The sequence below is a fragment of the Podarcis melisellensis genome (genome assembly GCF_964234715.1).
Source record: "Podarcis melisellensis genome assembly, chromosome: 3".
Lineage (NCBI taxonomy): Eukaryota > Metazoa > Chordata > Lepidosauria > Squamata > Lacertidae > Podarcis > Podarcis melisellensis.
Window position 1 is genome coordinate 60639971 of NC_138530.1, and position 22255 is coordinate 60662225.

Sequence of the window (22255 nt, forward strand, 5' to 3'; positions counted from 1 at the left end):
CAGGTTGATGGAGTTAATTGAATCTGAGCGTAAGTGTGCAGGGCTCGATGACTTTTTTGTACCCTTTTTTTAGGTTCTTGCCACAGAACTAATGGAAGGAAGTGTAATTTCTAAAGACTTTGAAAGAGAGCTCTTGAAAGTACTAAAAGTTGGCAACCTCCCGCATGTGAGAAGGGGTTCAGTGTTTCCTAGGATCATACCCTTAAATAGTTTTCTTTTGCTGCATCATTCCATGTGTTTAGGGAATCTATGGACATAAATGCACCTATGCCAAGTGAAATGTGCCTGTTTTTAGTCCCTCATATGGCTTCTTGCTCAACCTGGCAAATGCTTTTGCTTTGTAAAGAGTCTTTCAAAGACCTAATCGTTTTTATGTACACGCAGCATAAAATCTTTAAAATATATAGCAAAATCTAAAGCCCCAGTAAGTTCAGTGAGTCTGACTCTCAGATAAGTATACATGTGATTTTTTTATTTAGGAGGTCATGGTGCTGCAAATAGTTCTGATTGTATCTTCGTCAGAAACATGTGAGGTAGTTTAGGCTGTGAAATAGTGACTGGCCCAAGGTCACCTAGCAGACCTCATGGTTGAGTGCTGATTTCACTCGTGTGACCTTCCTACACTTCACTACACTGGCTCTCAGCCTTAATTTGTAGATCTGTTTTTCCATTTGCCAGACACACTGAAAAAGCACAGATGTCTGTCTGTTATCAGTGTCTTCTTTTTTGGGGCAGGGGGAGAACTTTTTCTTTTAGACTTCTAATATTTGAACACACCTCCTTATTTCCCCCTTCCCCCGATGGATTTGGGAGTGGAGATTTTCTGAGATTTCTACCATTGGTGTTTTGGGATCGGCCAGTTATGCAACTTTCTTGACTTCATAGGATGTATTATAGTATGTATATATTTTGATAAAGCATTGACTTAACATTGGAACAGCCTTCCATGAAATTTAGAAAAGGTTGAATCCAGCAGTTACGTTAATAGAATTTAATTTCAGAATCACTGGGGCTGGACTGGTTGATTAGTGATGAATAGATAACTCAGGAACATTCGGTTAATGTCTTCACCCTTGAACTCTTCCTGTAAAATTGCATTCTAAAATGTCATTCATGTTACTTTTTAAAACCATATTCGGAATCATGTTTTGAACAGCAGCAATAGATAGTATAAAAGTTTTCAAATTCTTTGCATAGTGCAAGAATGATTCCTAAGGAGTCTTTGTAGCTTAATTTGAGGAGGGTGGAAAGATGTTTCCAGTTGTTTCATGGCTAAAATCCTTTAATGTGATTCTGATTGTCATGGACCAGGTCAACTGGAAACATATATTCAAAGAGGGCAATACAATGGGCTGGGGGGATGGGTGGAATGCATGCTGCAGGCACACCACATAAAACTGACCACTTATGCCTCTCCTGAAATGTCAAGCAGTTCATGTACAGACCCTTAAAACTAGCAGCATTGCATTTGTTATTAACAGCTGAAATATGTTTTGGTAGTGACAACATCTGTACAGCTGAATAGAAACAGTCTGTTCTAACATCTCAAATGGTTAATTTTACTGATAGGAGAGTATTATGGTGATCATACCTTCAAAGATTTGGTCTGTTTCGTTCACATTCCCCAAACCCTTTGGCCCCTTTCAAGGGTTTCTCCCCCACAGTACCATCTTGGAATTATTTATGTTACTGGGTTGCTGTTTTCTCGACAGCAGGATAGAGAGTTGAGGACAAGGATCTTCTTCCTCCTGACCATTTGCTCAGCTATGCACATAATCCGATCTAGTGCTGGGTCACATACTTTTCTCTCTAGCAAATACCGTAAAAAAATAAAATAAAATACTTTCTGGCCTTGTTGCATTCATTTTCCAAAGTAGCGTGTAAGAAAGGTTGCTATTATGCCTGTTGATAATGAAAATTGCACACGGAGATGAATTGCCCCCCCCCCCAACTCAACAAGTGTGTTCCTACAGCTAAGAAGTCAAGGATTTGAACTCTGGTCTAAGTCCATTCCTTCAGAGCACATTGTTAGAACAATGCAGCTTAAGTGTACCACTTCTGATTTTAGCTTCTTAATCTTCTACCTGTGATTTAGCAAACAAGGCGCATAGGCGATTCAGCCTCATTTAATGCAAATATTAGTCTTCTTGCTTCATGATAGTGCTTCTGAAACCAGCATAGAGAAAACTATTCATGAAGTATTCCTTCAGCATAGAGGGAGTTCTATGCCAAAGATTAGATGTTAATCTTCCATGTAAATGAGGAAAGACAAATACAGCTGTTTTTATATATATGTTTTTTATCATTATTTTGACTGATAAGGTGGTAGATTGTCAAAGTTTGACTAGAACCCAATATTTACTGTTTAACAATATTATAATCCTGTTTGTTTTGTATGTTTTGATACGTGTCTTTGAATTAATGGAATGTTACATTTATTTAAGGTAAAAACATATTCAGACCTGCATGAAGTTCCCGTTTTTTGTGCTGCATAGACTAGTGACAGGGGCCAATGAATCTGTGTGCTTTTATATTGTTTGACTTCTACAGTGATGCTCAACCAGATAAAATCCTTTCCAGGCAATCAAATAAATGTGTGCAAATGATCTTGGGTTTGAAATTTCATGTCACAGTCCTATACATGTCTACTCAGATGGAAGTCCCCATTGTGTCTTCTCAGTTAGTAGGTATATAACTGCAACCTTAGCATTTTTATACTCCTTGGTAGTCAGTGGGTTTTGAGGAGTGCACTTCCTGAAGCTAACTTCCCATTAATTTATGCTAAAAGTAGTTTGTGACATTAAATGCCAAAACTGCGTTCAATTTTCAGACCCTTCAGAACACACAACGTTGTCAAACAGAACTATTTTTATTTCTCCTAGGTGTCCTCTTGTAGAAAAGGTTTATGCATTTATTTTTTGTTCTGTGTACCAGTGATTTTTGAAAAATCCACTGAGGCTGGGAATGTTTCCCAAGAGCACCTCCTTCTGCATGTGCTACTCCATAGATCTGAACCTATGTGGCCTCCTTTGGAAAAGACTGGGCAGGCAGGCCCCTGCTGTTGGGGTTTCTTTGGAGAAGTGAGAATTCCTTTCAATGTCAAGCCAGGACATTGCTTAGCCTTCCTTTGAAAGGGCAGACTGGCTTCTTGAGCCTCAGCATTCTGTTGCAGGCATGCCCTGCTGAGCACATTGATGCTGTAGTTAGCATTTTTCTCTCCAAATATTGTAAATCATTTCTAATGGAAGGAGATAGATGTTTTCATTAGAAAGGCTCTTTGCCTAGCCCGTGAAAGAGATTTTTACTTACATGTCTAGGTAACGTGTTAAGCCATATAGGCTTAGTAATTAAAGTACTTTTTTGTAGCTTACTTTAAGTAAGCTTTAACAAAGCATGCGAAAGAAAGAAAGAAAGAAAGAAAGAAAGAGAAAGAAAGAAAGAAAGAAAGAAAGAAAGAAAGAAAGAAAGAAAGAAAGATGGGGTGTGTTACCCTTCTTCTTTGCCACCAAATTTGTAGTTAATGGTGGGAAAAGGGGGGGGGGGAGAGATCTATGACTCGAAAGCAAGGTGATGTGAAGGAAAACCCCGTCCCTGCATGTTGGGAACAATTAAAATGCAGTCCTTAAGAGCTTGCTAAGCATAAATGTTGGGAAAGAGGGGGGCAGGTTTGGAAAGCAATAGTTGAAAGTCTCACTGTCCCAGGCAAGTTAAATTCTGTATATTCATCGGAGAGGGTTATACAAAGCATGGCCATGAAAGCATCCACTTCATATTGTGTCCTGTGGAGGATTTTGAAGATCCTTTGAGAATAATGGCAAGGGAAATCACTTAAAATTACTCATCTTTCTTTGTGGAGTACAACCTGGCGTGGTAGGAAAGGGAGGGGGAAACTGTTGATTATTTGCTAGGGGGAGGGGACAGAGAGGGAGACAGGCACGCATGAATGAATGAATGCTGAAGCAGAAATCTCCATCTTGCTTCCATGCAAACATGAACAAAGATTGGCTCCCCCCCCCCCCCCGCGCTCTCTATGTTGTAACTGGCTGTTGCAGACACCCGCATTATGTTTCAGAAGGAAGCTTTCAGGTTCAAGGACTGTTAATGGTTTCTAATGCTAGGATGTTCCCTGCAACTCTGAGCTTGCTCTTAAAGAAGAAACAAAAGGGGTGGAGGGGTGGAAGCAGGAGGCAAAAAGTTAGTAAGGGTTGCAAGGACTGTTGGGGAAGCTCTGGAAATTAGTTTCTTGCATTGTACCCTTGCTTTCTATGGGATCCAAACTGCAGGAACACAGCAGGCTTTTCTGAAATGGTGGTGTTTATCAATACAAAGCTCAAATCGTTAATCAAATTTTTCAAGAAAAAGAGTAAGTAAACGTGGCTTTTAAATCTGTTTAGATATTTTGCAGAAAAGCTAAATCATGTTGCACAAATTTTAAGTAATGTGCTTTAATTTATTGAATTGCATAGCATTTTTTCTTTGCCATACTTTGGAGGGTGTAGAAGCAGTTTCTTTAAAGGAAACTGCTGAGCACCTGCACTTTTTGTTGTTGTAAACTTTTGAATCCCGAGTCTGCTAATTTTCTTTGGTCTTCCTGAGAAAAGTAGGGGCCCCTTTCATGCAATAAAATAATTGCAGAGCTTAAAGCTTTTGTTTAGGTAACTTGATGCAGGTAGTAGATTTGTGTGCTGTAATGTTTATCCAGCTAAAATCTTGTTGAGCCCTCAGCTCCACCAACTATTGTGGACATTCAGAGCCAGCTACAGGCAGAAACCTCTGTCTGGATCCTTTGCTTTATTGCACTGGCGCAAACTTGCAACAAAACATTTTTTCTACTAACACCCAGAATGATTATTGGAACAGTTTTGAACAGCAAGCTGATCTTTCTTTAAGTTGCTACCAGTCTGCATGCATATTTTCTGTTAACAATGATACTCTTCCTCTTGCCCAAAACAAAATTTGTGGTTAAGAGCCTAGAGTCCTAGGTACTTATTTGGGGGGGGGTGTCAAGATAATTCTGCATGTAGCATCTGTCACCTTCCCTGTAAGTTATTTTATCCCTGGCAGTAGTTTAATACAGCTTTAATTTTTTTCTGGAAGGCTGAGAACGATTGCATTTTCTGTTCATTATCTTTAGACTTTGACCTCTGATTAGGAAGGACAGCAAAGACAGTCCTGTATCATGTCAGCATTATCTACCTTGCCGCATGAAATGTTCCTGATCATTTTCAGTGTAATGAATGTAGGTGCCCATAAGAGTTCCTCAAGCGCATCCTGCTGAGGATGTGCTTGATGAGCTCCAAGGGCAACAATGTCATGTTCATGCTCTCCATAAAGGAGGGACTTGTACTTAGATATAGCATGTATATAGCAGGCATAAATAATACACAAGAACTAGTCCATACAGTTGGCTCACTGTGGCAAAAGGCAATGATTTCCCCCCATTATAAAATGTTTTTATATTTACCTGTATACTTCTTTAGCATACAGAACTCTTAATGTGTAGGAGCATGTTCTGTAACCATTGTGTGCAATAGCAGGAGACATTGACTCAGTCTCGCAAGTGCCTCTCATCTGGAGTCATCCTACATGTGGTTAAGTCCCCCTTACCTGATATCTAAATGTTGAGGGCATTGCTGGTATTTTTGAGCAGTTTGGACTTTGCAGAGGTAGTGCTGTTTTAACAAGGCAAATAATAAAGTTGAAAAATCTCTTAATTCAGGGCAATAAAGGGATATGGTCTCAGTAATGAGCAACTAAGAGGCAAAGAAAATCAGGCAGGGCAGTGAGGTAGTGACTATGGTCTTGGGTAAGTTCACATAAACTTAACAAGTGCTTGGGGTGGGGGCGTGGAAGCACAGATGTAAGGTTTGTGCTTGGGAAAGCTAAGAGTAAAGAGAGCATCATGTGGGCTGAAGGCCAAATACTACCTAGGGGATAATACAGATCTCCCCTCCTTGACACACATCACTTTCCTTTATGACCACCACAGAAAAAGGCAAAATGCTACTAAAAATTGACCATGGTGATATAAGCATATGTGTGCTTTAATTTGGCACAAGTATTTCCAGGTATTTCTGTTAGGTTGTATGGGACAATATGAGGGTAGAAAGGAAGAACTTCTACAAGAAACCAAAATGTCATCTGAAGGCAGCAAAAATGCCACTGTTCTGTTTTTGCAGTTTGCTATATAAATATAATAATGCAACATTAGAATGCAACCCAGGTTACTTACTGCATTTAGATTTAGAAATTGTGGGTGGTATTCCAACTAAGTCGGATACCTATTTAAATTATTTAACTGGGGCATTTTGAGTACCACACTGCACTTTTCTCAGTGTGGTAGTCAAAATGCCCCAGTTAATTAATTTTCTCCTTAAATTACAGTATTAGCAGCATCCTTTTCATTTCTCTTCTAAGTCTTTATCTTTACCTTTATCATACAGTTACCCACTATACACCTTTTTTTTCTAAGCAGGCCACAAGTAAGAACCCATTATGCAGATAAGAAACAAAACCTATAGTAATTATCTGGAGTGATTTCCTATTTCGCCACCTGAGGTGAAACGGGAAAGTGTAACCCTACCCTGCTTCCACCAAAGCATCCTTTCCTTGGGTCTTGTGGCAATGGACGCAAGATATTGTGAGGTGTGGGCAAGATTGCGCCAGAAGCTGCCACTGCTGCTTCTCCACTGGTGGGCAGGAGAGCCACGCACCTCCTTCCCAGAGCCTGGCACCTTTTAACTTGGTTTGGGAAGGCAGTGCAATGAGTGGAACTGTGCATCAAATTTTGGCCTCCCCCACCCCCATGATACAAGGCAGTGTATGGTCCATGGGTTCCCTGTTGAAGTACTCTTGTGACCTACTTGGTATGAAAAGTTGGGCTGCCCTGAACTGAGGTGTCATCGCTATGCTGTTGCTATCCAAATTGGATTACTGTTAATAAAGAATAAATGGGCTTTGGAAATTACAGTGGTACCTCGGGTTAAGAACTTAATTCGTTCCAGAGGTCCATTCTTAACCTGAAACTGTTCTTAACCTGAGGCACCACTTTAGCTAATGGAGCCTCTCGCTGCCACCGTGCCATCAGAGCACGATTTCTGTTCTCATCCTGAAGCAAAGTTCTTAACCTGAGGCACTATTTCTGGGTTAGCGGAGTCTGTAACCTGAAGCATCTGTAACCCGAGGTACCACTGTATTCAGAAACCTCAGTTGGTGCAAAAAGCAATGATAATACTGATTTATTACTTTACAGATCATTTCATTCCACTTCTCTTCCATCTGCACTGGCTTCTAGTTTGTTTCTGAGTACAGTTCAGAGTTCTGGTTCTCATCTACACATCCCTAAATGGATTGGGACCAGAATATCTGAAGGATCACTGTTTTCCATGTGATCCTCCCTCCTATGCATTCAGCATTGCGAGTCCTCTGTGTCATGCTGAGATCTTTGTATTTTGTAGAGCTTTCAGTATGGTCCAGTGTCTTTTATCCAGTGATACAAGCTTTCAGAGAAAATTAGAAATGGAATTGTTTCTGGAAAATTTTCACGTGCACCATGTTTTTTCCTTGATGCTTCAGAGAGTGATCTTAATTTTCATGTTTATTTTTCTTGTATGTGAGAAACAAAGCTAAAAACTTGGAAACTGCCTAATAATGGATCTGCAGTTGACACCCGTTCATTGTTACTAATGAATTTACGTAATTTAAATTTTTCTGCAGAAAAATAAAGCACTAAAGTTTCTGCCCATAGCTGAATGAGGAATCAAAGCCTGTTGATGAGCAGCGTTATTTGCAATCCTTGTGTCGTGCTTTGAAATCACTTATTCTTCTCCCCCCACCCTCCAACAAGAGACAACCTTTGACAGGCGGGGTAGGAGAGCCCACCTGTCAATCACCTCTCCTCATTATGACATCAGATGATTGACAGGTGTGTTATCCTACCCATCAGCTAAACATAGGCCATGGGGAGAGGGCTGATATCTGATCCGACAGAGCAAAATTCTCCCCCACTCCTGTTGTAGAGCATAACTTCAGGTTAATAGCAGCATTCCTTTCTAATTTGACTCTCTCTTATTTACAGCTGTCTCCAATCTAGATGAAGAGAGCAGATGGACAGTCCATTACACTGCACCCTGGCATCAACAAGAGAATGTGTTTCTACCCACCTCAAGGCCACCCTGTGTAGAGGATCTGCACCGCCAAGCCAAGCTGAACCTGAAGTCGGTACTAAGAGGTAGGAAGCTGACAATAATAACACACCATATCATTACATATTTTTTTTCTTTAGCAGTAAAACTATGTGCCTGCTTGCATCTGCCTGCTTTCACAGCCCTGTGACCTCTTGTACTTTTATCAAGGAACTAAACAAGTCAATAGGGAAGAAAATATCACACCAGTATTTCAGATGATTATACTCTTCTTGCTGTAATGTGGTCTCCATAAAACTTACTTATGCAACGTGCAGCTCTAGTTGGTTTCAGCCAGGCACAATAATATCATCACAAGTTCCAACTGTAGCTGAAGAGGAGGCTGGGAAAGAAAGTCTGAAGAGCCATCCTAGAAATGAGATTGAACCCATCCTGCGGATTACAAGTTTCAGGACACTCTCTGATATATGGAACATGTGGAATCAAACAAAGCAGTTTAAACATTTGACATTGGAATATTCTCATTTTAGAGTTCAGGTGTAAAGTGCTGAACAAATATATTAGGTCAGTAAATATATATTTGTCAGAGTGCATACTGCTTCTGTCCTTTCTTCTCAAAAGTGTCTGAAATATATTAGTAAAAATAACTCAAGCTAGGTTAATCCAATAACTCATAAAAATTGGCAGAGAAGATAGCCACACCATAATAAAGCATCAGTGTAACAATATATATGTTTGTAACTATATTTAACTTTCCATCAGTAACTATTGCATTAGCTTAGGAACCAGGTCCTATATTTGTTTTTAATTGTAATAATGCATTTGATACATATATAAAAGAACCAGTTCCTATATTTTAAAGGTACAGAGTACATACTTGGCAACTTGATATGCGAAAATATTGTGTGAGGAAAAGGAAACAAAAGATTGTTGGGCTCTTATGAAAGCTACTGTGATTCAAAATTAAGAATTCAGCAGGAAAAATCCAGGCATTTACAACTGTAATACAGGGGATTTTACAATGCAATCCTATGCATGTTTACTTGGAAGCAAATCCCACTATATTCAGTGGGGCTGACTCTGGGTAAGTATACAATGGATTGTAGCCTCTTATTTTGTTCAAACTTTATTTACTCTACAGAAAGTTTACTTTTTAACCACTCACAATTAGCTATTATTTTTCTAAGTTTGCAAATCAGTAGCTAAGAAGATAAAATAACATGTTAACAGAATTAGAGTTGGGGGAAATGAGGCTTGGTGTGGAAAAATATATACCTGTCTAGGTGTGTATCTAGGTAGCATAAGAGTCAGTGGATTGTAGCCTGTGAACAAAAACATACACAAACATTTAATTTAATTCTCTCTTGTTACTGTTTGTACATTTTTGTTCTCATTTGTTCTCAGAAAACACTGTAGGAAGGTGTAGAGGTACAGGCTATAAAGGACATGTTTAATAGCAAGAGATATGTTCAGTCTGCTTCAAGAATTGAAGTTGAGCCACTCCCTGGCAGATTGTTTTGGCAGAGATCTATATTATCTGTAATATAAATCTCTTTGTACTGACATGATTTAGAAAAATGCACTGCCAGAATTGGGGGATAAGAGTTTCAACACAGCCTGAAGAGTCCCACAGCTTCAGGAGATGTAAATTGGTTGGTAGTACTATTGAGAACATGTCACTGAGGCCACAGAACAGCAAGGATATGGAAAGAAACTAATTATGAAAAGAATTATGAACTCACTGTTCATTCTCCATAGAATTTTGCTCCAGTTATATCTAGCTGCACCAAAGCAAGTCATGAGTGTTGGGTTTCACAGTCCCTGGACTTTAATCTAGAGTGAACTAATTCAGCTTGCATCCCACTTACTCAGGAACAAAAAATATGTTAAAAGTATGATTGCATTTAACCTGATTTGGGTTTTTTTATTTTAAATCATACGTTTTTGGGTGATATGGAGGTATGTACAATTGGGCCACATAGAGGGGGAGAGGTTGCCAATGACAGCTTCCCTTTGAGGCAAGATGGCTAATCAATAACCATAGAAACAATGTAAAATACAGTGGTACCTCGGGTTATATACGCTTCAGGTGACATATGCTTCAGGTTACAGACTCAGCTAACCCAGAAAAAGTGCTTCAGGTTAAGAACTTTGCTTCAGGATGAGAACAGAAATCATGCTCTGATGGCGCGTCAGTAGCAGGAGGCTCCATTAGCTAAAGTGGTGCTTCAGGTTAAGAACAGTTTCAGGTTAAGTACGGACCTCCGGAACGAATTAAGTACTTAACCCGAGGTACCACTGTACAAGATAATAGCTAGCTTTTATGCTTGTTCCTGCTTGCATAAGGTTTTAATTTTAACCTTGCTGCAATTTCCCATTTAATAAAAATGCACCAGAGGTCGGTTTCAGACCTATATATGTAAAATTTGCAGGCTCTTTTGTTTTCAGTAAATATTGATTCTCCATCATCAGTGCAGTCATATATACCATTGCTTTTGTTGCTGCAGGGCCCTAGTATCTGTGGTGATTCATTAGTTATCCCAGCTTATTGGCGCATTGGTTTTGTAGACTAAGGTTGGAGATGTGTTTCTATACTGTCCTGGTTCCAGACATAGCTTAGGAAGCAATGCTTTAAGTGTTTGAATTAAATCCCAGAAGACATCTGGTTAACATGTAAAATAAACAAATTAAAAGATAAATCAGCAGACCTTCCTACATGCTTCCCTAATCTTATACAGAGAATAACATGTTATTGCTCAGGCTTTGTTTTTCCTATGATTCATTGGATCAATATGTTGATGAGAAATATGGGTCATCCCTCGCTGGTGGTTAATTTCTGCTGAGAAGATTACTTGTTTTATGTATTAATCATATGTTCAATTAATGGCCTGTTAAGCAAAAGGGAACCATTTAATATAAGTGACAGTTTTAGCCCTGGATTTATGTTGATGCTGAGATGTGAAATTTATATCAATTTAGAATAATGAAATAAAAGATAGGCAAGAGGCAGCATGGTTAAGCTAGGCTGCCTTGTTTCCAAGGGAGAAAATAAAACCAAGACTGTTTGCTAGCGCTGGTAGCTATACCCATGTATTCTTTATGGTTTTTAACTATTTGAAGCCATTCACAGTTCATACGCACTTGGCTTTGGAAAATGTCTGTCTTTCAAATGCTCTTCTGAAGAATTGCGAGGAGTCCTATGCAATGAAAATCTTAAAGAATATATTTATACATAATAGTTGCTGGTTCCATGCTGAGAAATGGAATCTATTGAACTATAGTTGTGCATTTAGTCCAAAAGCATTCTGCTGGCTGTGAAGTATGTAAGAAAAAAAATTAACTAGATTCAATAGTTGTGACCTGCACAGTATTAGAAACTGAGATTTGAAAGCTAGGAGCTAAATGGCACCTTGAACCGAAGTTATAGGCGCAATAACGGAATGTCTAGGCACACTTTTTTTTTATAACAAGAATCCAAAGCTGAAAATGAATGAACTGCAGCTAAAATATGCTCATTTTTCACCTTTTTAACCTTTTGTTAATGTGTTCTAGAGCCATGGAACCACCATAGAAAAGGTCTCCTGTGTCATTCCTGGCAAACTCACTGCCCTAAGTTGGCCTTGGTTGCTAAAATTAACTTGTGAACCAGATAATATGGATATAGGTGGCCCTTCAAAAACTGTTTAGTTTATAAAATTAACATTTTGAATTGGGCTCAAGAGGGCACTGGCAATCAGTGCAACTGGTATAATAATGGTGTAACATGGTCCAAATGACATGCCCTTGTCAGGACTCTGACAGGTGCATTTTGAACCAGATGAAGTTTCAAAGTCATCTTCAAAGGCAGCCCCACATAGAGCCACATGGAGGTTTCTTCAGAAAAGACTTCCGTTAATGTACCAGACAAAGCTGAGAAAATGTGTTCTGGCCCTCATGTGGCGTTCAAGAGAGCGGGACTGGTCTTTAAAATGGAGTGCCACTCACCTAGGACTAGCTGTAAACTGTCGTGTACAGGAGATAACCTCCCAGTTCATAGTGTCTCCAGTTTGCTTTGCTGTAACCCCTGCTTGTTCACAGTCATCCGCTTCTGCATAATTATAGTATGGAAAAATTTCCTAAGTGGAAGTGTCTGTGCTCTGTATTCTCTCACCTCACATGATAATAGTTGCTTACAAAAGTACATGCTTGGAGAGAATGGCTGGGAGTCTCAAGTAAGCAGAGCAGTATTGCACAAACTAGTTATACATGAAAAGAGCATCTGTGGTCTGAAATGATCTTTGAGGAAAACCTCAGTAAGATGTTGGACCCTACTGGTAGAATGGGATAAGCTGCTAGTTGTAGCAGCTGCTCCCTCTTACTTCTGTCAGGAGAAAAGGCACGGTTTTGTTTAGTCTTGTATGCAGTGCATTTCTAGCTCCTGTCTACTCTTCCTTTCCCTACAAAGAATATTTAGAATGTGTTGGTTTAAATGTGCACGCATTTGTTTTGTTTCAACAGCACAGCTGCTGTGTGATTTTCATCCCTTGTTCAGCGTCGTAGACAAGCTGATTGAATGCTTAAAATAAAAAAAAATCCAAAGATTAGAGAAGAGAAGGAACACCTTGGAAATCCAAGTTGAAAGTATAATACATTACCATATTTAAGCACATCCTTTATCTTATTCTCTCACCATTCTCTAAAGGAGAAAATTCAAGGAAAGTGGTTGAAAAGATGCTATCAGCATGACTCAGAGAACCCAACAGGCTTTCCAGTGGCATGAAGCTGAAACAGGCATTACAAATGATATTTGTTAACAGGCTGTCACTGGGGAGCGCTCAATGTGATTATCTCCATTTGTCTTGGGCTAATTTGGATTTCTACGGGGATGAAATCTTAGTACACTTGTGGATGATAAATCGCGATTGCTTCAGTCATGCCTGCTTATCTCTACATTTTGCAAGCTGAAAGACAGAAAAGAAAGGCCTGTGCCTGACCCTTTTGCTGTTAACCGAAATAGATTTTTGAAAAGAAAATACCCACAAAACTATTTATGGCTTTCTGTCCAAGTCATTTCATAGAATCACAGAACTGTAGAGTTGGAAGGGATCCCGAGGGTCATATATGCTGCTATGCTTGCATCCTGCTATGCAAGAATCTTAACTAAAGCATCCATGACAGAGGACCACCCAACCCCTACTTAAAAATATCCAATGAAGGAGAGTCCACCACCTTCCGAGGGATTCTGTTCTGCTGCCAGCTCTTACTGTCAGAAAGCTCTTTCTGATATTTAGTCAGAATTTCCTTTCTTGTAACTTGAATCTGTTGGTTCAAGTCCTACCCTCCAGAACAGGAGAAGACAAACTTGCCCCATATTCCATGTGACAGCCCTTTAGATATTTGAAGAAGGCCATCATATCTCCTCTCAGTCGCCTCTTTTCCAGGCTATACATATCCAACTCTCTCAACCTTTCCTCATAAGGTTTGGGTTCTAGACCCTTGATCATCATGTTTGGGCTTATCAATATCCTTCTTAAATTGTTCTGAGCAGGACCAACCTAACAATTCTGTTGCAGATAATTCTAGAGGAGCGTCTTCTGGTGTGATGTGATTTGAAAAAGGAATCTGCCATTGGCTGCCACTTTCTCTTCAGTTGAATACATTTGGGCCAAAAAGGTGGCCAGTGTGTAAGCAGTAGCTTTCATTGGAATCTATTGAATAATGCTTGACAGTTTTAGTCTCAGATGGACAGCACTCTGTGATAAGCCTGTGCGGGGCCCCCCTCTATGTTTGAACAGAGATGAAGAGATGTTACATCTGAAAGATTGTGATAGTGGTACGAAGAGCTATTTTGGAAACAGCAGGAACTCTGATAACCAAAATGGTGAATTTCTTCTTAGCCATGTGGCAGAGTCCTGGCTGCATGCTTGGTTCTCACATGTACATCAAAGTCAGTTAGTTTGCAGAACTGATATATATAGTTGAGTTATGCCATTTGCTTGTAAACTGTTCTGTGGACAACTAATTTCCTGTTGCCTTTGGGAATGTAATGATGGAAGAAGAATCAGCATCTCTTAAAAACCTACTTGCCTACTCAAGCTTTCCTGAACTCTTGACTCTAATGGTTTTGTTTGTATGCTTCTCTGTTTTGTTTCATTTTTTAAAAAGGGTTTTTTCCCAGTAAATTTTATTAAATGTTGTTGCATTTTTATTGTTTTTATGTAAACCTCTTAGGTACACACACACACACACAGAGAGAGAGAGAGAGAGAGAGAGGGAGAGAGAGAGAGAGAGAGAATTGGCAAAATCAGCTAAATTCCGTTAAACCAAACATATTTCAGTTAATCTGCTCTGGCAGTACATCTGTTGGAATTCCTGACTCAGTAAAAAAAAGTAAAAGGGTTTCCATTTCCAAAACTACACTGAACTGTATTATTGATAAAGTTCATGAACCTGCTTTATAGTCCATGCTGGCTGTTTTTCAGCAACAGTCCAAAAGCTGCCGTGGTGTTTCTCTCTAGCATCTTTTTAAAACTAAGCTTGACATGGAACAGTCCTTGTGATAACTCCTTTTTGCAGATGATATAAGGGGTTTTTATCTGCAGAAATGGGTCCAAGTCAGATGCCTTCTTGTGTGGCTCAATGGCTGATGCTTGCCTTATTTAGACTGTGATACAAAAATAGAACCTTCATCAGGATCTAAGTGAGAATTGTGTTTTAAAGTCCTGTTATGATACAGATAGCTGCAGAATCTAGTTGTGTTGCCAGCTGGTCTATTCTTCCATAGTATGCATTGTTGATAGATTCTAAATGTCACTTTCAAATGTCATAATTAATTTCCAACCCGTCATATGGATCAGTAGGATACAATGCGGTCGAGATGCTTGTAGCTAGGCAGATTCTATGCAACAACAGTCCCATTAGGAACAGAACACAAGCTGCTGGCAGGTCATATCAATTCAAATGATAAAACATAGAAGAATTTAAATATATTTTAGCAGAGTACTGATAGGTGTAGACTTTGACAGATGAGAGGTTATGAAGGTCCTGAAGACTACCGGCATGTGCATTTATGTTCTGCTACAATTCACTTGTTCTTTCCTCACCACCACCATACCCTCAGCTGCTGGCTCTAGCTAGGTTTAAAGTCAAGAGAGGCAGGTTGTCAAGGTAAACGGTGTCACATCAGTCATACAACTGCATATGTGCACTTTTTCTCTCCTTCAGGCAATATGTGAGACCATCATCTTTTGGTGGGCATCTTGGAACATGAAATAAGGTGTGAAGTGAGTTTTCTGAGCTGTTCCATTGTGTCCCCAGGTGGTATTTGAAGGTTGAGCAAGAGCCAGTATTTGCTTCTTTCTACCTGAAAGACACGGGTGGTCCAAACCACTTAGCCTAGGGCTTGCCGATCAGAAGGTCGGCGGTTTGAATCCCTGTGATGGGGCGAGCTCCTGTTGTTTGGTCCTAGCTCCTACCCACCTAGCAGTTCAAAAGCACAGCAAAGTTCAAGTAGATAAATAGGTACCGCTCTGGCAGGAAGGTAAACGGCGTTTCCGTGTGCTGCTCTGGTTTGCCAGAAGTGACTTAGTCATGCTGGCCGCATGACCCAGAAGCTGTGTGCCGGCTCCCTCGGCCAGTAAAGCGAGATGAATGCCGCAACCCCAGAGTCTTATTTCATGTAGACTTGGGCCCCCGGGTCTTGTTAGCAATGTCCCTGGTGAGCAAAACAAGCTTTGAAATTCCACTGAGATCCTGTGCTAGAATGACTGGTGTATGAAAGATAGCCGCCTCAGCTTCCAATTTCTTTCTCCTGAGTCTCATGAACAGTTAGGCCAAGAAGTCAACCTGAATTTAGCGAAGCTGATCATTTCAAGCATACAAATGCTTGCCAGTAGGTTTTCATTCTTTACCTACTTCCGGACATCTGCCAGAACAATGACAGCTCCTATATGCTGTTCTACCTTTTTCTTTTTTTCTAGTCTGGATGCTGCCCCCCCCCCAATCCGGCCGCTTGGAATCAGTTCCATACAGACCCATCTGCTTTGCTTATCAGTGTGCCAGCAGAAATTACTAAGTGCCAGCTGGCTTTTTAGTTCTGGACTTACACCAGTCTGGAGTTCTAGTGAAATTGTTTCTTTATTGAGATAAAGGGGGAAAAATGTGATTTGTGGTTTTCAGAGAAAAAAAATAGTAAACTGCTTGGTTTTATAAGAAGTACAATGTAGAAATGAAATATTCAGACCATGGACATTTATGCAGCCTTTACACATATAAAATTCTTGAAGGAACTGAATCTGCCCAAATGTCAGAAATGGAATACAGGATCAGCTGAAACACTGGTCTGATTCCATTAGTAATTCTGTCAATTAATGGGTGGTTCCAGAAGTATTGAATAATTCTATGTATTTTTAAAGCACTGTATAGGATCATAGAATTGTAGAGGTGACCCCAAGGATCATCTAGTCCAACTTCCTGCAATGCAACATGCACCCCCTTCCCATCTAATTGAAATCATACCAGACCCTGCTTAGCTTTGCAAATGTGCTAGCGGTTTTGTTTGTTTGTTTGTTTGTTTTGCTGCACCACAAAGAGGACTGTAATCAAGGATGTTAATTCTCTGTTAAGTAAAAACTGTATATAAGTTTCCGCCCTCAAAGTTAAGCCATACACAGTATTTATCTGACTCCTGTACAGTATCCAAATGGTCTATCTCTGCTAATCATGGAAAAAAGCAAGGCAGGTCACAGCCTTTGGCAATTGCATGTCCTTCTTGACTATTAAAACTTATCAGCACGGCACTAACTTGAAGGTGTATCTTTTCAGCTGTAAATACTAGAAAGTAACTGGATGCTAAGACTTCTGAGTAGGGTTGGGCACCTAGTGATTCGTGTTCAATGTGATTGTATATACGTGTGTGAGAGACGTATACCATATTTTTCGCTCCATAAGACGCACCAGACCATAGGGCGCACCTAGTTTTGGGAGGAGGAAAACAAGAAAAAAATATTCTGAATCCCAGAAGCCAGAACAGCAAGAGGGATCTGGCTTCTGGGATAGCCGCACCAAGCCTCTTCAGGGCAGCAGGTTAAGGCAGAAGCCAGGACAGGCACATCGCTGAAGGGGCGCTGCGCAGTTCTCCCTCTTTATGCAGCGCCTCTCCTTCGCACATCCTGTCCCCACCCCCACAAAGCCTCTCTCATTCCTGCCCATGCATGTAATGCTAAATCATGGTTTAGTGTTACATGTGAATTAGGCCATAGTGTAGCCCTGGATTTTTAATAGGAGAACCATATAAGGAAGCACTTTATAAAGGTTTGTAATTCATACTACTACTTCATATATATTGAGCGTTGGTATGCTAAACCAGAAAGTCACATATAAGACCTTTCCCAACACCTCTTAGAATTTGACAAACAACATAGGAAGGAATAAGTAGCTTCAGATATCGAACTGACAGAAAACTGGCAGTGATCCCTAGGGCTGCAAGGGAAAATTGTAATTCCTTCCCAGTTTGATTATCTTCCATCCCCCCACCATGTCTTGGCCTGCCTTTCCAAAAACTACCCAGTTCTTTAATAAGCAGCCTCCTCCTTCGGGGTAGGGGAGGGTGAGCAACACACTAGAGATAGTACAGTCATACCTCGTGTTGAGTTAGGTTCATGTTGCGTCTTTTTGGCTTGCAAACATGGCAAGAAGTGCTCTGCGCTTGCACAGAAGCGCTGCTCTAGTTGTGGACTTTTCGGGGTGCAAACGGCACCCCAGAACAGATTGTGTCCGCAACTAGAGGTACCACTTTATTCAACTAAATTTTACTCAGAGTAACCCCACTGAAATTAATGGCCCTAGCATAGTGATGTTTTAAGTTTGATAGGTCTACTCTGAGTAGCACTTAGTTGAATACTGTGTTAGGCTTGTCAAAATGTTATTCTTTGAGTTACTCTTGGAAACCTAAATTATATCTCCATGATCTTTATGCTACAGAAAGGTCCTGTCTGTTTTGTTTTTGCCCTGCTTTGTCTTTGTCTTGCTTTTAATGATGCCAACATGCAGTTTATAAAGGTAACACCTTCTAAGCCCTGCAATAGAGAGGCTTGATTGAAAAGGAATCCTGTAATCTGCTGCATAACACAAAAACTTCAGGACTTTAAGTGTGTGTGTGTGTGTGTGTGTGTGTGTGTGTGTGTGTGTGTAGGAGCCCTTGAACCAGTGCAGCTAAGGTGTGCCAAACCCAATGTTGCATAGGTGTAGCACCACATACCTGCTTCGCAGACACCCACAACCAGCAGTGATGTAACATGGTCTGATCTGTGCAGTCACATTCACAGGGCCGGATCACGTGTCTTTTCTAATTTTCCCACATACATGATTGCCACAACTCACAAGGCACAAAACGGTGAGCTCCCACTGTTTGGTCCCAGCTCCTGCCCACCTAGCAATTCAAAAGCACAGCAAAGTGCAAGTAGATAAATAGGTACCGCTCTGGTGGGAAGGCAAACGACGTTTCCGTGCGCTGCTCTGGTTCGCCAGAAGCGGCTTAGTCATGCTGGCCACAGGACCCGGCCAGTAAAGCGAGATGAGCGCAGCAACTCCAGAGTTGGCCACAACTGGACCTAATGGTCAGGGGTCCCTTTACCTTTATCTTTATACTTAACTAGTATACAGATAATAAATGTAATATATCAGGTGTTTTGTATGGGCTAGTGAATTTTCTCAGTTAGCCTGAATTTAGACAAGCAGAAATCATACCTTAAGAAAGTATGACTTTTAATAGCTACCTTTTTACTTTTGTTAGGTGGCCATACAGCCTCTGACATCCTTTGTTATAATAATTGTAATCTTGTAAAAGATTCTTTCTGCTAGAATATTCTGTATCACTTTCTATATTCTGTCTTTATTTAACAAAAGATTACTTTGAAGTCTAGAAACCTGCTGACTTTTTTGCAAGAACGTCTCAAGTTTTCTGTATCGTTTTAAGAGATAAGTAACCATGTAACATGATTTCAGGAGATGAGAAAACAAAAACCTGGTTATCTGCCATAATCTTGCACTTCTGAATTTAATCATGAAGTTTGGCATTATACTCTATTCAGAGCACTGCAATTAAAAACTCTCTCTGTTACATGGAATTCAATTCCTGATCTTAACAAAAAAAGAGCTTTCTGTTTGTAGAAATAGACGTATAGCATATTTTAATTTGCTTTTCTTCACCAGCGATTTCTTGCTTTTGTGGAAAGCTATGGAACTAGAGTTGCTGAATAAATTTAATTACAGAAATATTGGTTCTGAGTTTCCTAGATTTCAGGTTCTTGTAAGAGCAAAACTTTCTGGAAAGCCAAAGGATATATCTGTTTCCAGGATATACTTCTATTCAGCCACTTCTTACAGAAAATTTATTGTGAAATATAATATTGATAATTTTTATATGGTAGTTGTGTGCTTTTGTAGAGGACATATCACAATGTGCATTCCATTAATTACTTAATGCCAAAATAGGTTTCTAAGCAGGTTATGATGTATAAAAATCAATTAAACATTAAAATATCAGCATCCATTACTAAAATGCACAAAGTAACAATTTTGTTAAAACAACACAGCAATTAAGGGAGGAGAGTAAGATCAAGAGTATATTCTTAGTTATTTCCTCATAGGATTACTTTACATGCCCCTGATCATCTTTATTCTTCTTTGTACTTGTTCCAATTAGTTGATACCTTTCTGCAAGTGTGAATGGAAGAACTGGCTAATACTGCTGGATTCAGATTAAATAGTATGAATTAAAACAAGAAAAAAAAATATTTGATTCACAAGGGTTTTTTTTTATATAAAAGAAGTGCACCTGTTATGGAAGTGTTTTTTTTTTTAATATATGAAAACCTTGCTTAAACTATTCAGAATGTGTGTATGTATGAATCATGGTAGCATCATGATAAGATCTGTATTTTACAGATAAAATTTAATTTCTTGAAAATTGATGCTTAATATATTTTCCACTCTGTGCTCATGACAGATTTTCTGGAAAGGTAAAAGTAACAGTTGGACTAGGCAGCTTAGCATGTTCATCCACATCTTGAAGATTTCATTTTTCCCTTATGTTCCAGCGTCTGTTGCTCTTTAGCTGTATTTCATTGAATATCAATTAAGGAAGAAGACAGGGATTGGGAAACAGCTACAGTAATGATAAGGATTTTTATCTAATTTCAAATTCAGGGCATGTTGTTTGGAAGTTTCATGGAAATATTATTTCAGTTTAATCAGTTTCTCAGCAATTCCTATTTATTCTGAAGAAGGCCGAGGATTGTTATTTTGATAAGTGTTTTGTTCTCCATTGGGGGGAAATGTTAGTTTTCTTCACCCCATGGAAGGAGGTTAGCTTAGTAGTCTTTGCCAAAGCTGCTTAGCAGATGGTGATTGTGTAGTGAGCAACATCCCTACTCAGATTCAAAGCATTTTATGGGGGTCTACCAGACTGGTGAATAAGACCCCTATCGCTAGTGTCCTTCTCTCTCTATATCTCGTGTTTCTAGCAATCTTCCACCCAAATGGTTCAATAGACAGCCATCTGTCAATCTAGACCACAGTTTGTCCATTTCTCTCCATCAATTTTGACAACTTCTGTTTTGAAATAAGTAAATGCACACGTGTCCTTTAGTATAGCACATTCCCTGTTACCCTGTGTAAAGTAAATATCGTTTTACCTTCTAAATTGTTCAAAGAAAAACAGAGTTTGGGTTCGTACTGTGTTTCCTTAAGTCTATTTTTCACAAAGTGATATAAGTGTCTACTGATGACATGCAATATATTAACGTTTGATGGTTTTGAATCTAGGACTACTTTATAGTCTAGAAACTATAGATAATTACATTTTGGAGTAGAGAGATGCATGGGCAACAATGGAGAGGTCACACTTTAAGACTTAGTCTCCTGGGTTCCAAAATGGCTCAAGACTCTGGGGTATCTACTTCTGCCAAAGAATCAACATTGAAGCAGAGCAGCAGACTATGACCTTTAATATGCATTATATGCATAATTTATGTATTAAATATGTCCATTAAAATATGCTGGTTTTTATGATAAAACCCAGAAATGTCTTTGAACTGGAAGGGGCGGGCAGCAGTATAAATGTAGGGTTCCAGTCAGCCTAAACAAATGTGGAATTTGGAGCAGAATTTAATATTCAAAGAATGTCAGCATGCATTTTTATATGTAACACGTTGTTCATTCAGCTGCAAAGGTGGGTTTGAAAGTGTGTGCCTGGTGGAAACTCTGAAGCCAGAGTTAGATTTGAAGATGTTGTCAGGGAGATAAAATACATTCATTCATCCTCAGGGCTGGAAAAAAGACAGGATTTATTAAAATAGCAAAACATAACCATAGAATCATAGATCTGTAGAGTTGGAAGGGCCCATGAAGTCATCTATTCCAACATCCTGCACTGTGGAAATCCTTTGCCCAACATGAGGCTCAAACCCACAACCTTGAGATACACAGTTTCCTGTTCTACCAATGTAAGCTATCCCAGCAGTTAGTTGATTGATGGGATTTACTTGGCCAAAAGTCCTTTTCTCTTCTTGAAGCAGAATTATGGTCACATTTTTTCTTTTTGGCAAAGAATATAAGGCTGGGTTAGCTGGTTGTGTGTTTTAGTCTCACACTACTTTGTGCCAGTTCTCTTGGGAACATTGTCACTTTTTTAGCTGAATGTGTCCCAAACATTGGTGGGTGGACGAAGTTGTATACAAATGAATAAATTTGACACTGGCACAATTTCACCCCTGTGCTTTAGTCTGCATATGTTGGTTTGTTGAGGGCCATTTTCCACCAGGGGCCACATACCTAGGTGGAGACACAGCTGAAGATAGGAACATAAGGAACTGCCTTTCATGGAGTCAGACAATGTAGCTCAGTGTTTTCTGAATGGCAATGGTTCACCAAGGTTTCAGATTAGGGATATTCCCAGCTCTACCTGGAGATACATATCATGAATTGATTTTTAGGACCTATGAATTTGGGAACTTGAGCTATGACCCATTCTGAAAATGGATGGATTGAAAATGGAAAGCAGGATATAGAATACCCTACGAGATAACTCAAATTAGAATTCCCAACTTCTATGCAGATTTACTCAGAAGGAA

The 22255-nt window shown here is 39.6% G+C and overlaps 1 protein-coding gene across 7 annotated transcripts in view; it reads left to right on the plus strand.

The window, feature by feature from the left end:
• The window catches only part of NHSL1 (NHS like 1), a 137245-nt gene that overhangs the window by 86843 nt on the left and 28147 nt on the right, over positions 1-22255 (plus strand). For 6 of the 7 annotated variants that reach the window (XM_081907025.1, XM_081907024.1, XM_081907027.1 and 3 more), the window contains one exon: positions 8078-8230. In XM_081907025.1, the coding sequence (XP_081763151.1) occupies positions 8078-8230 (153 nt within the window). Of the gene's footprint in view, positions 1-4140; positions 4364-8077; positions 8231-22255 lie in introns of those variants that run through there. The other variant, XM_081907030.1, reaches the window with a different exon arrangement.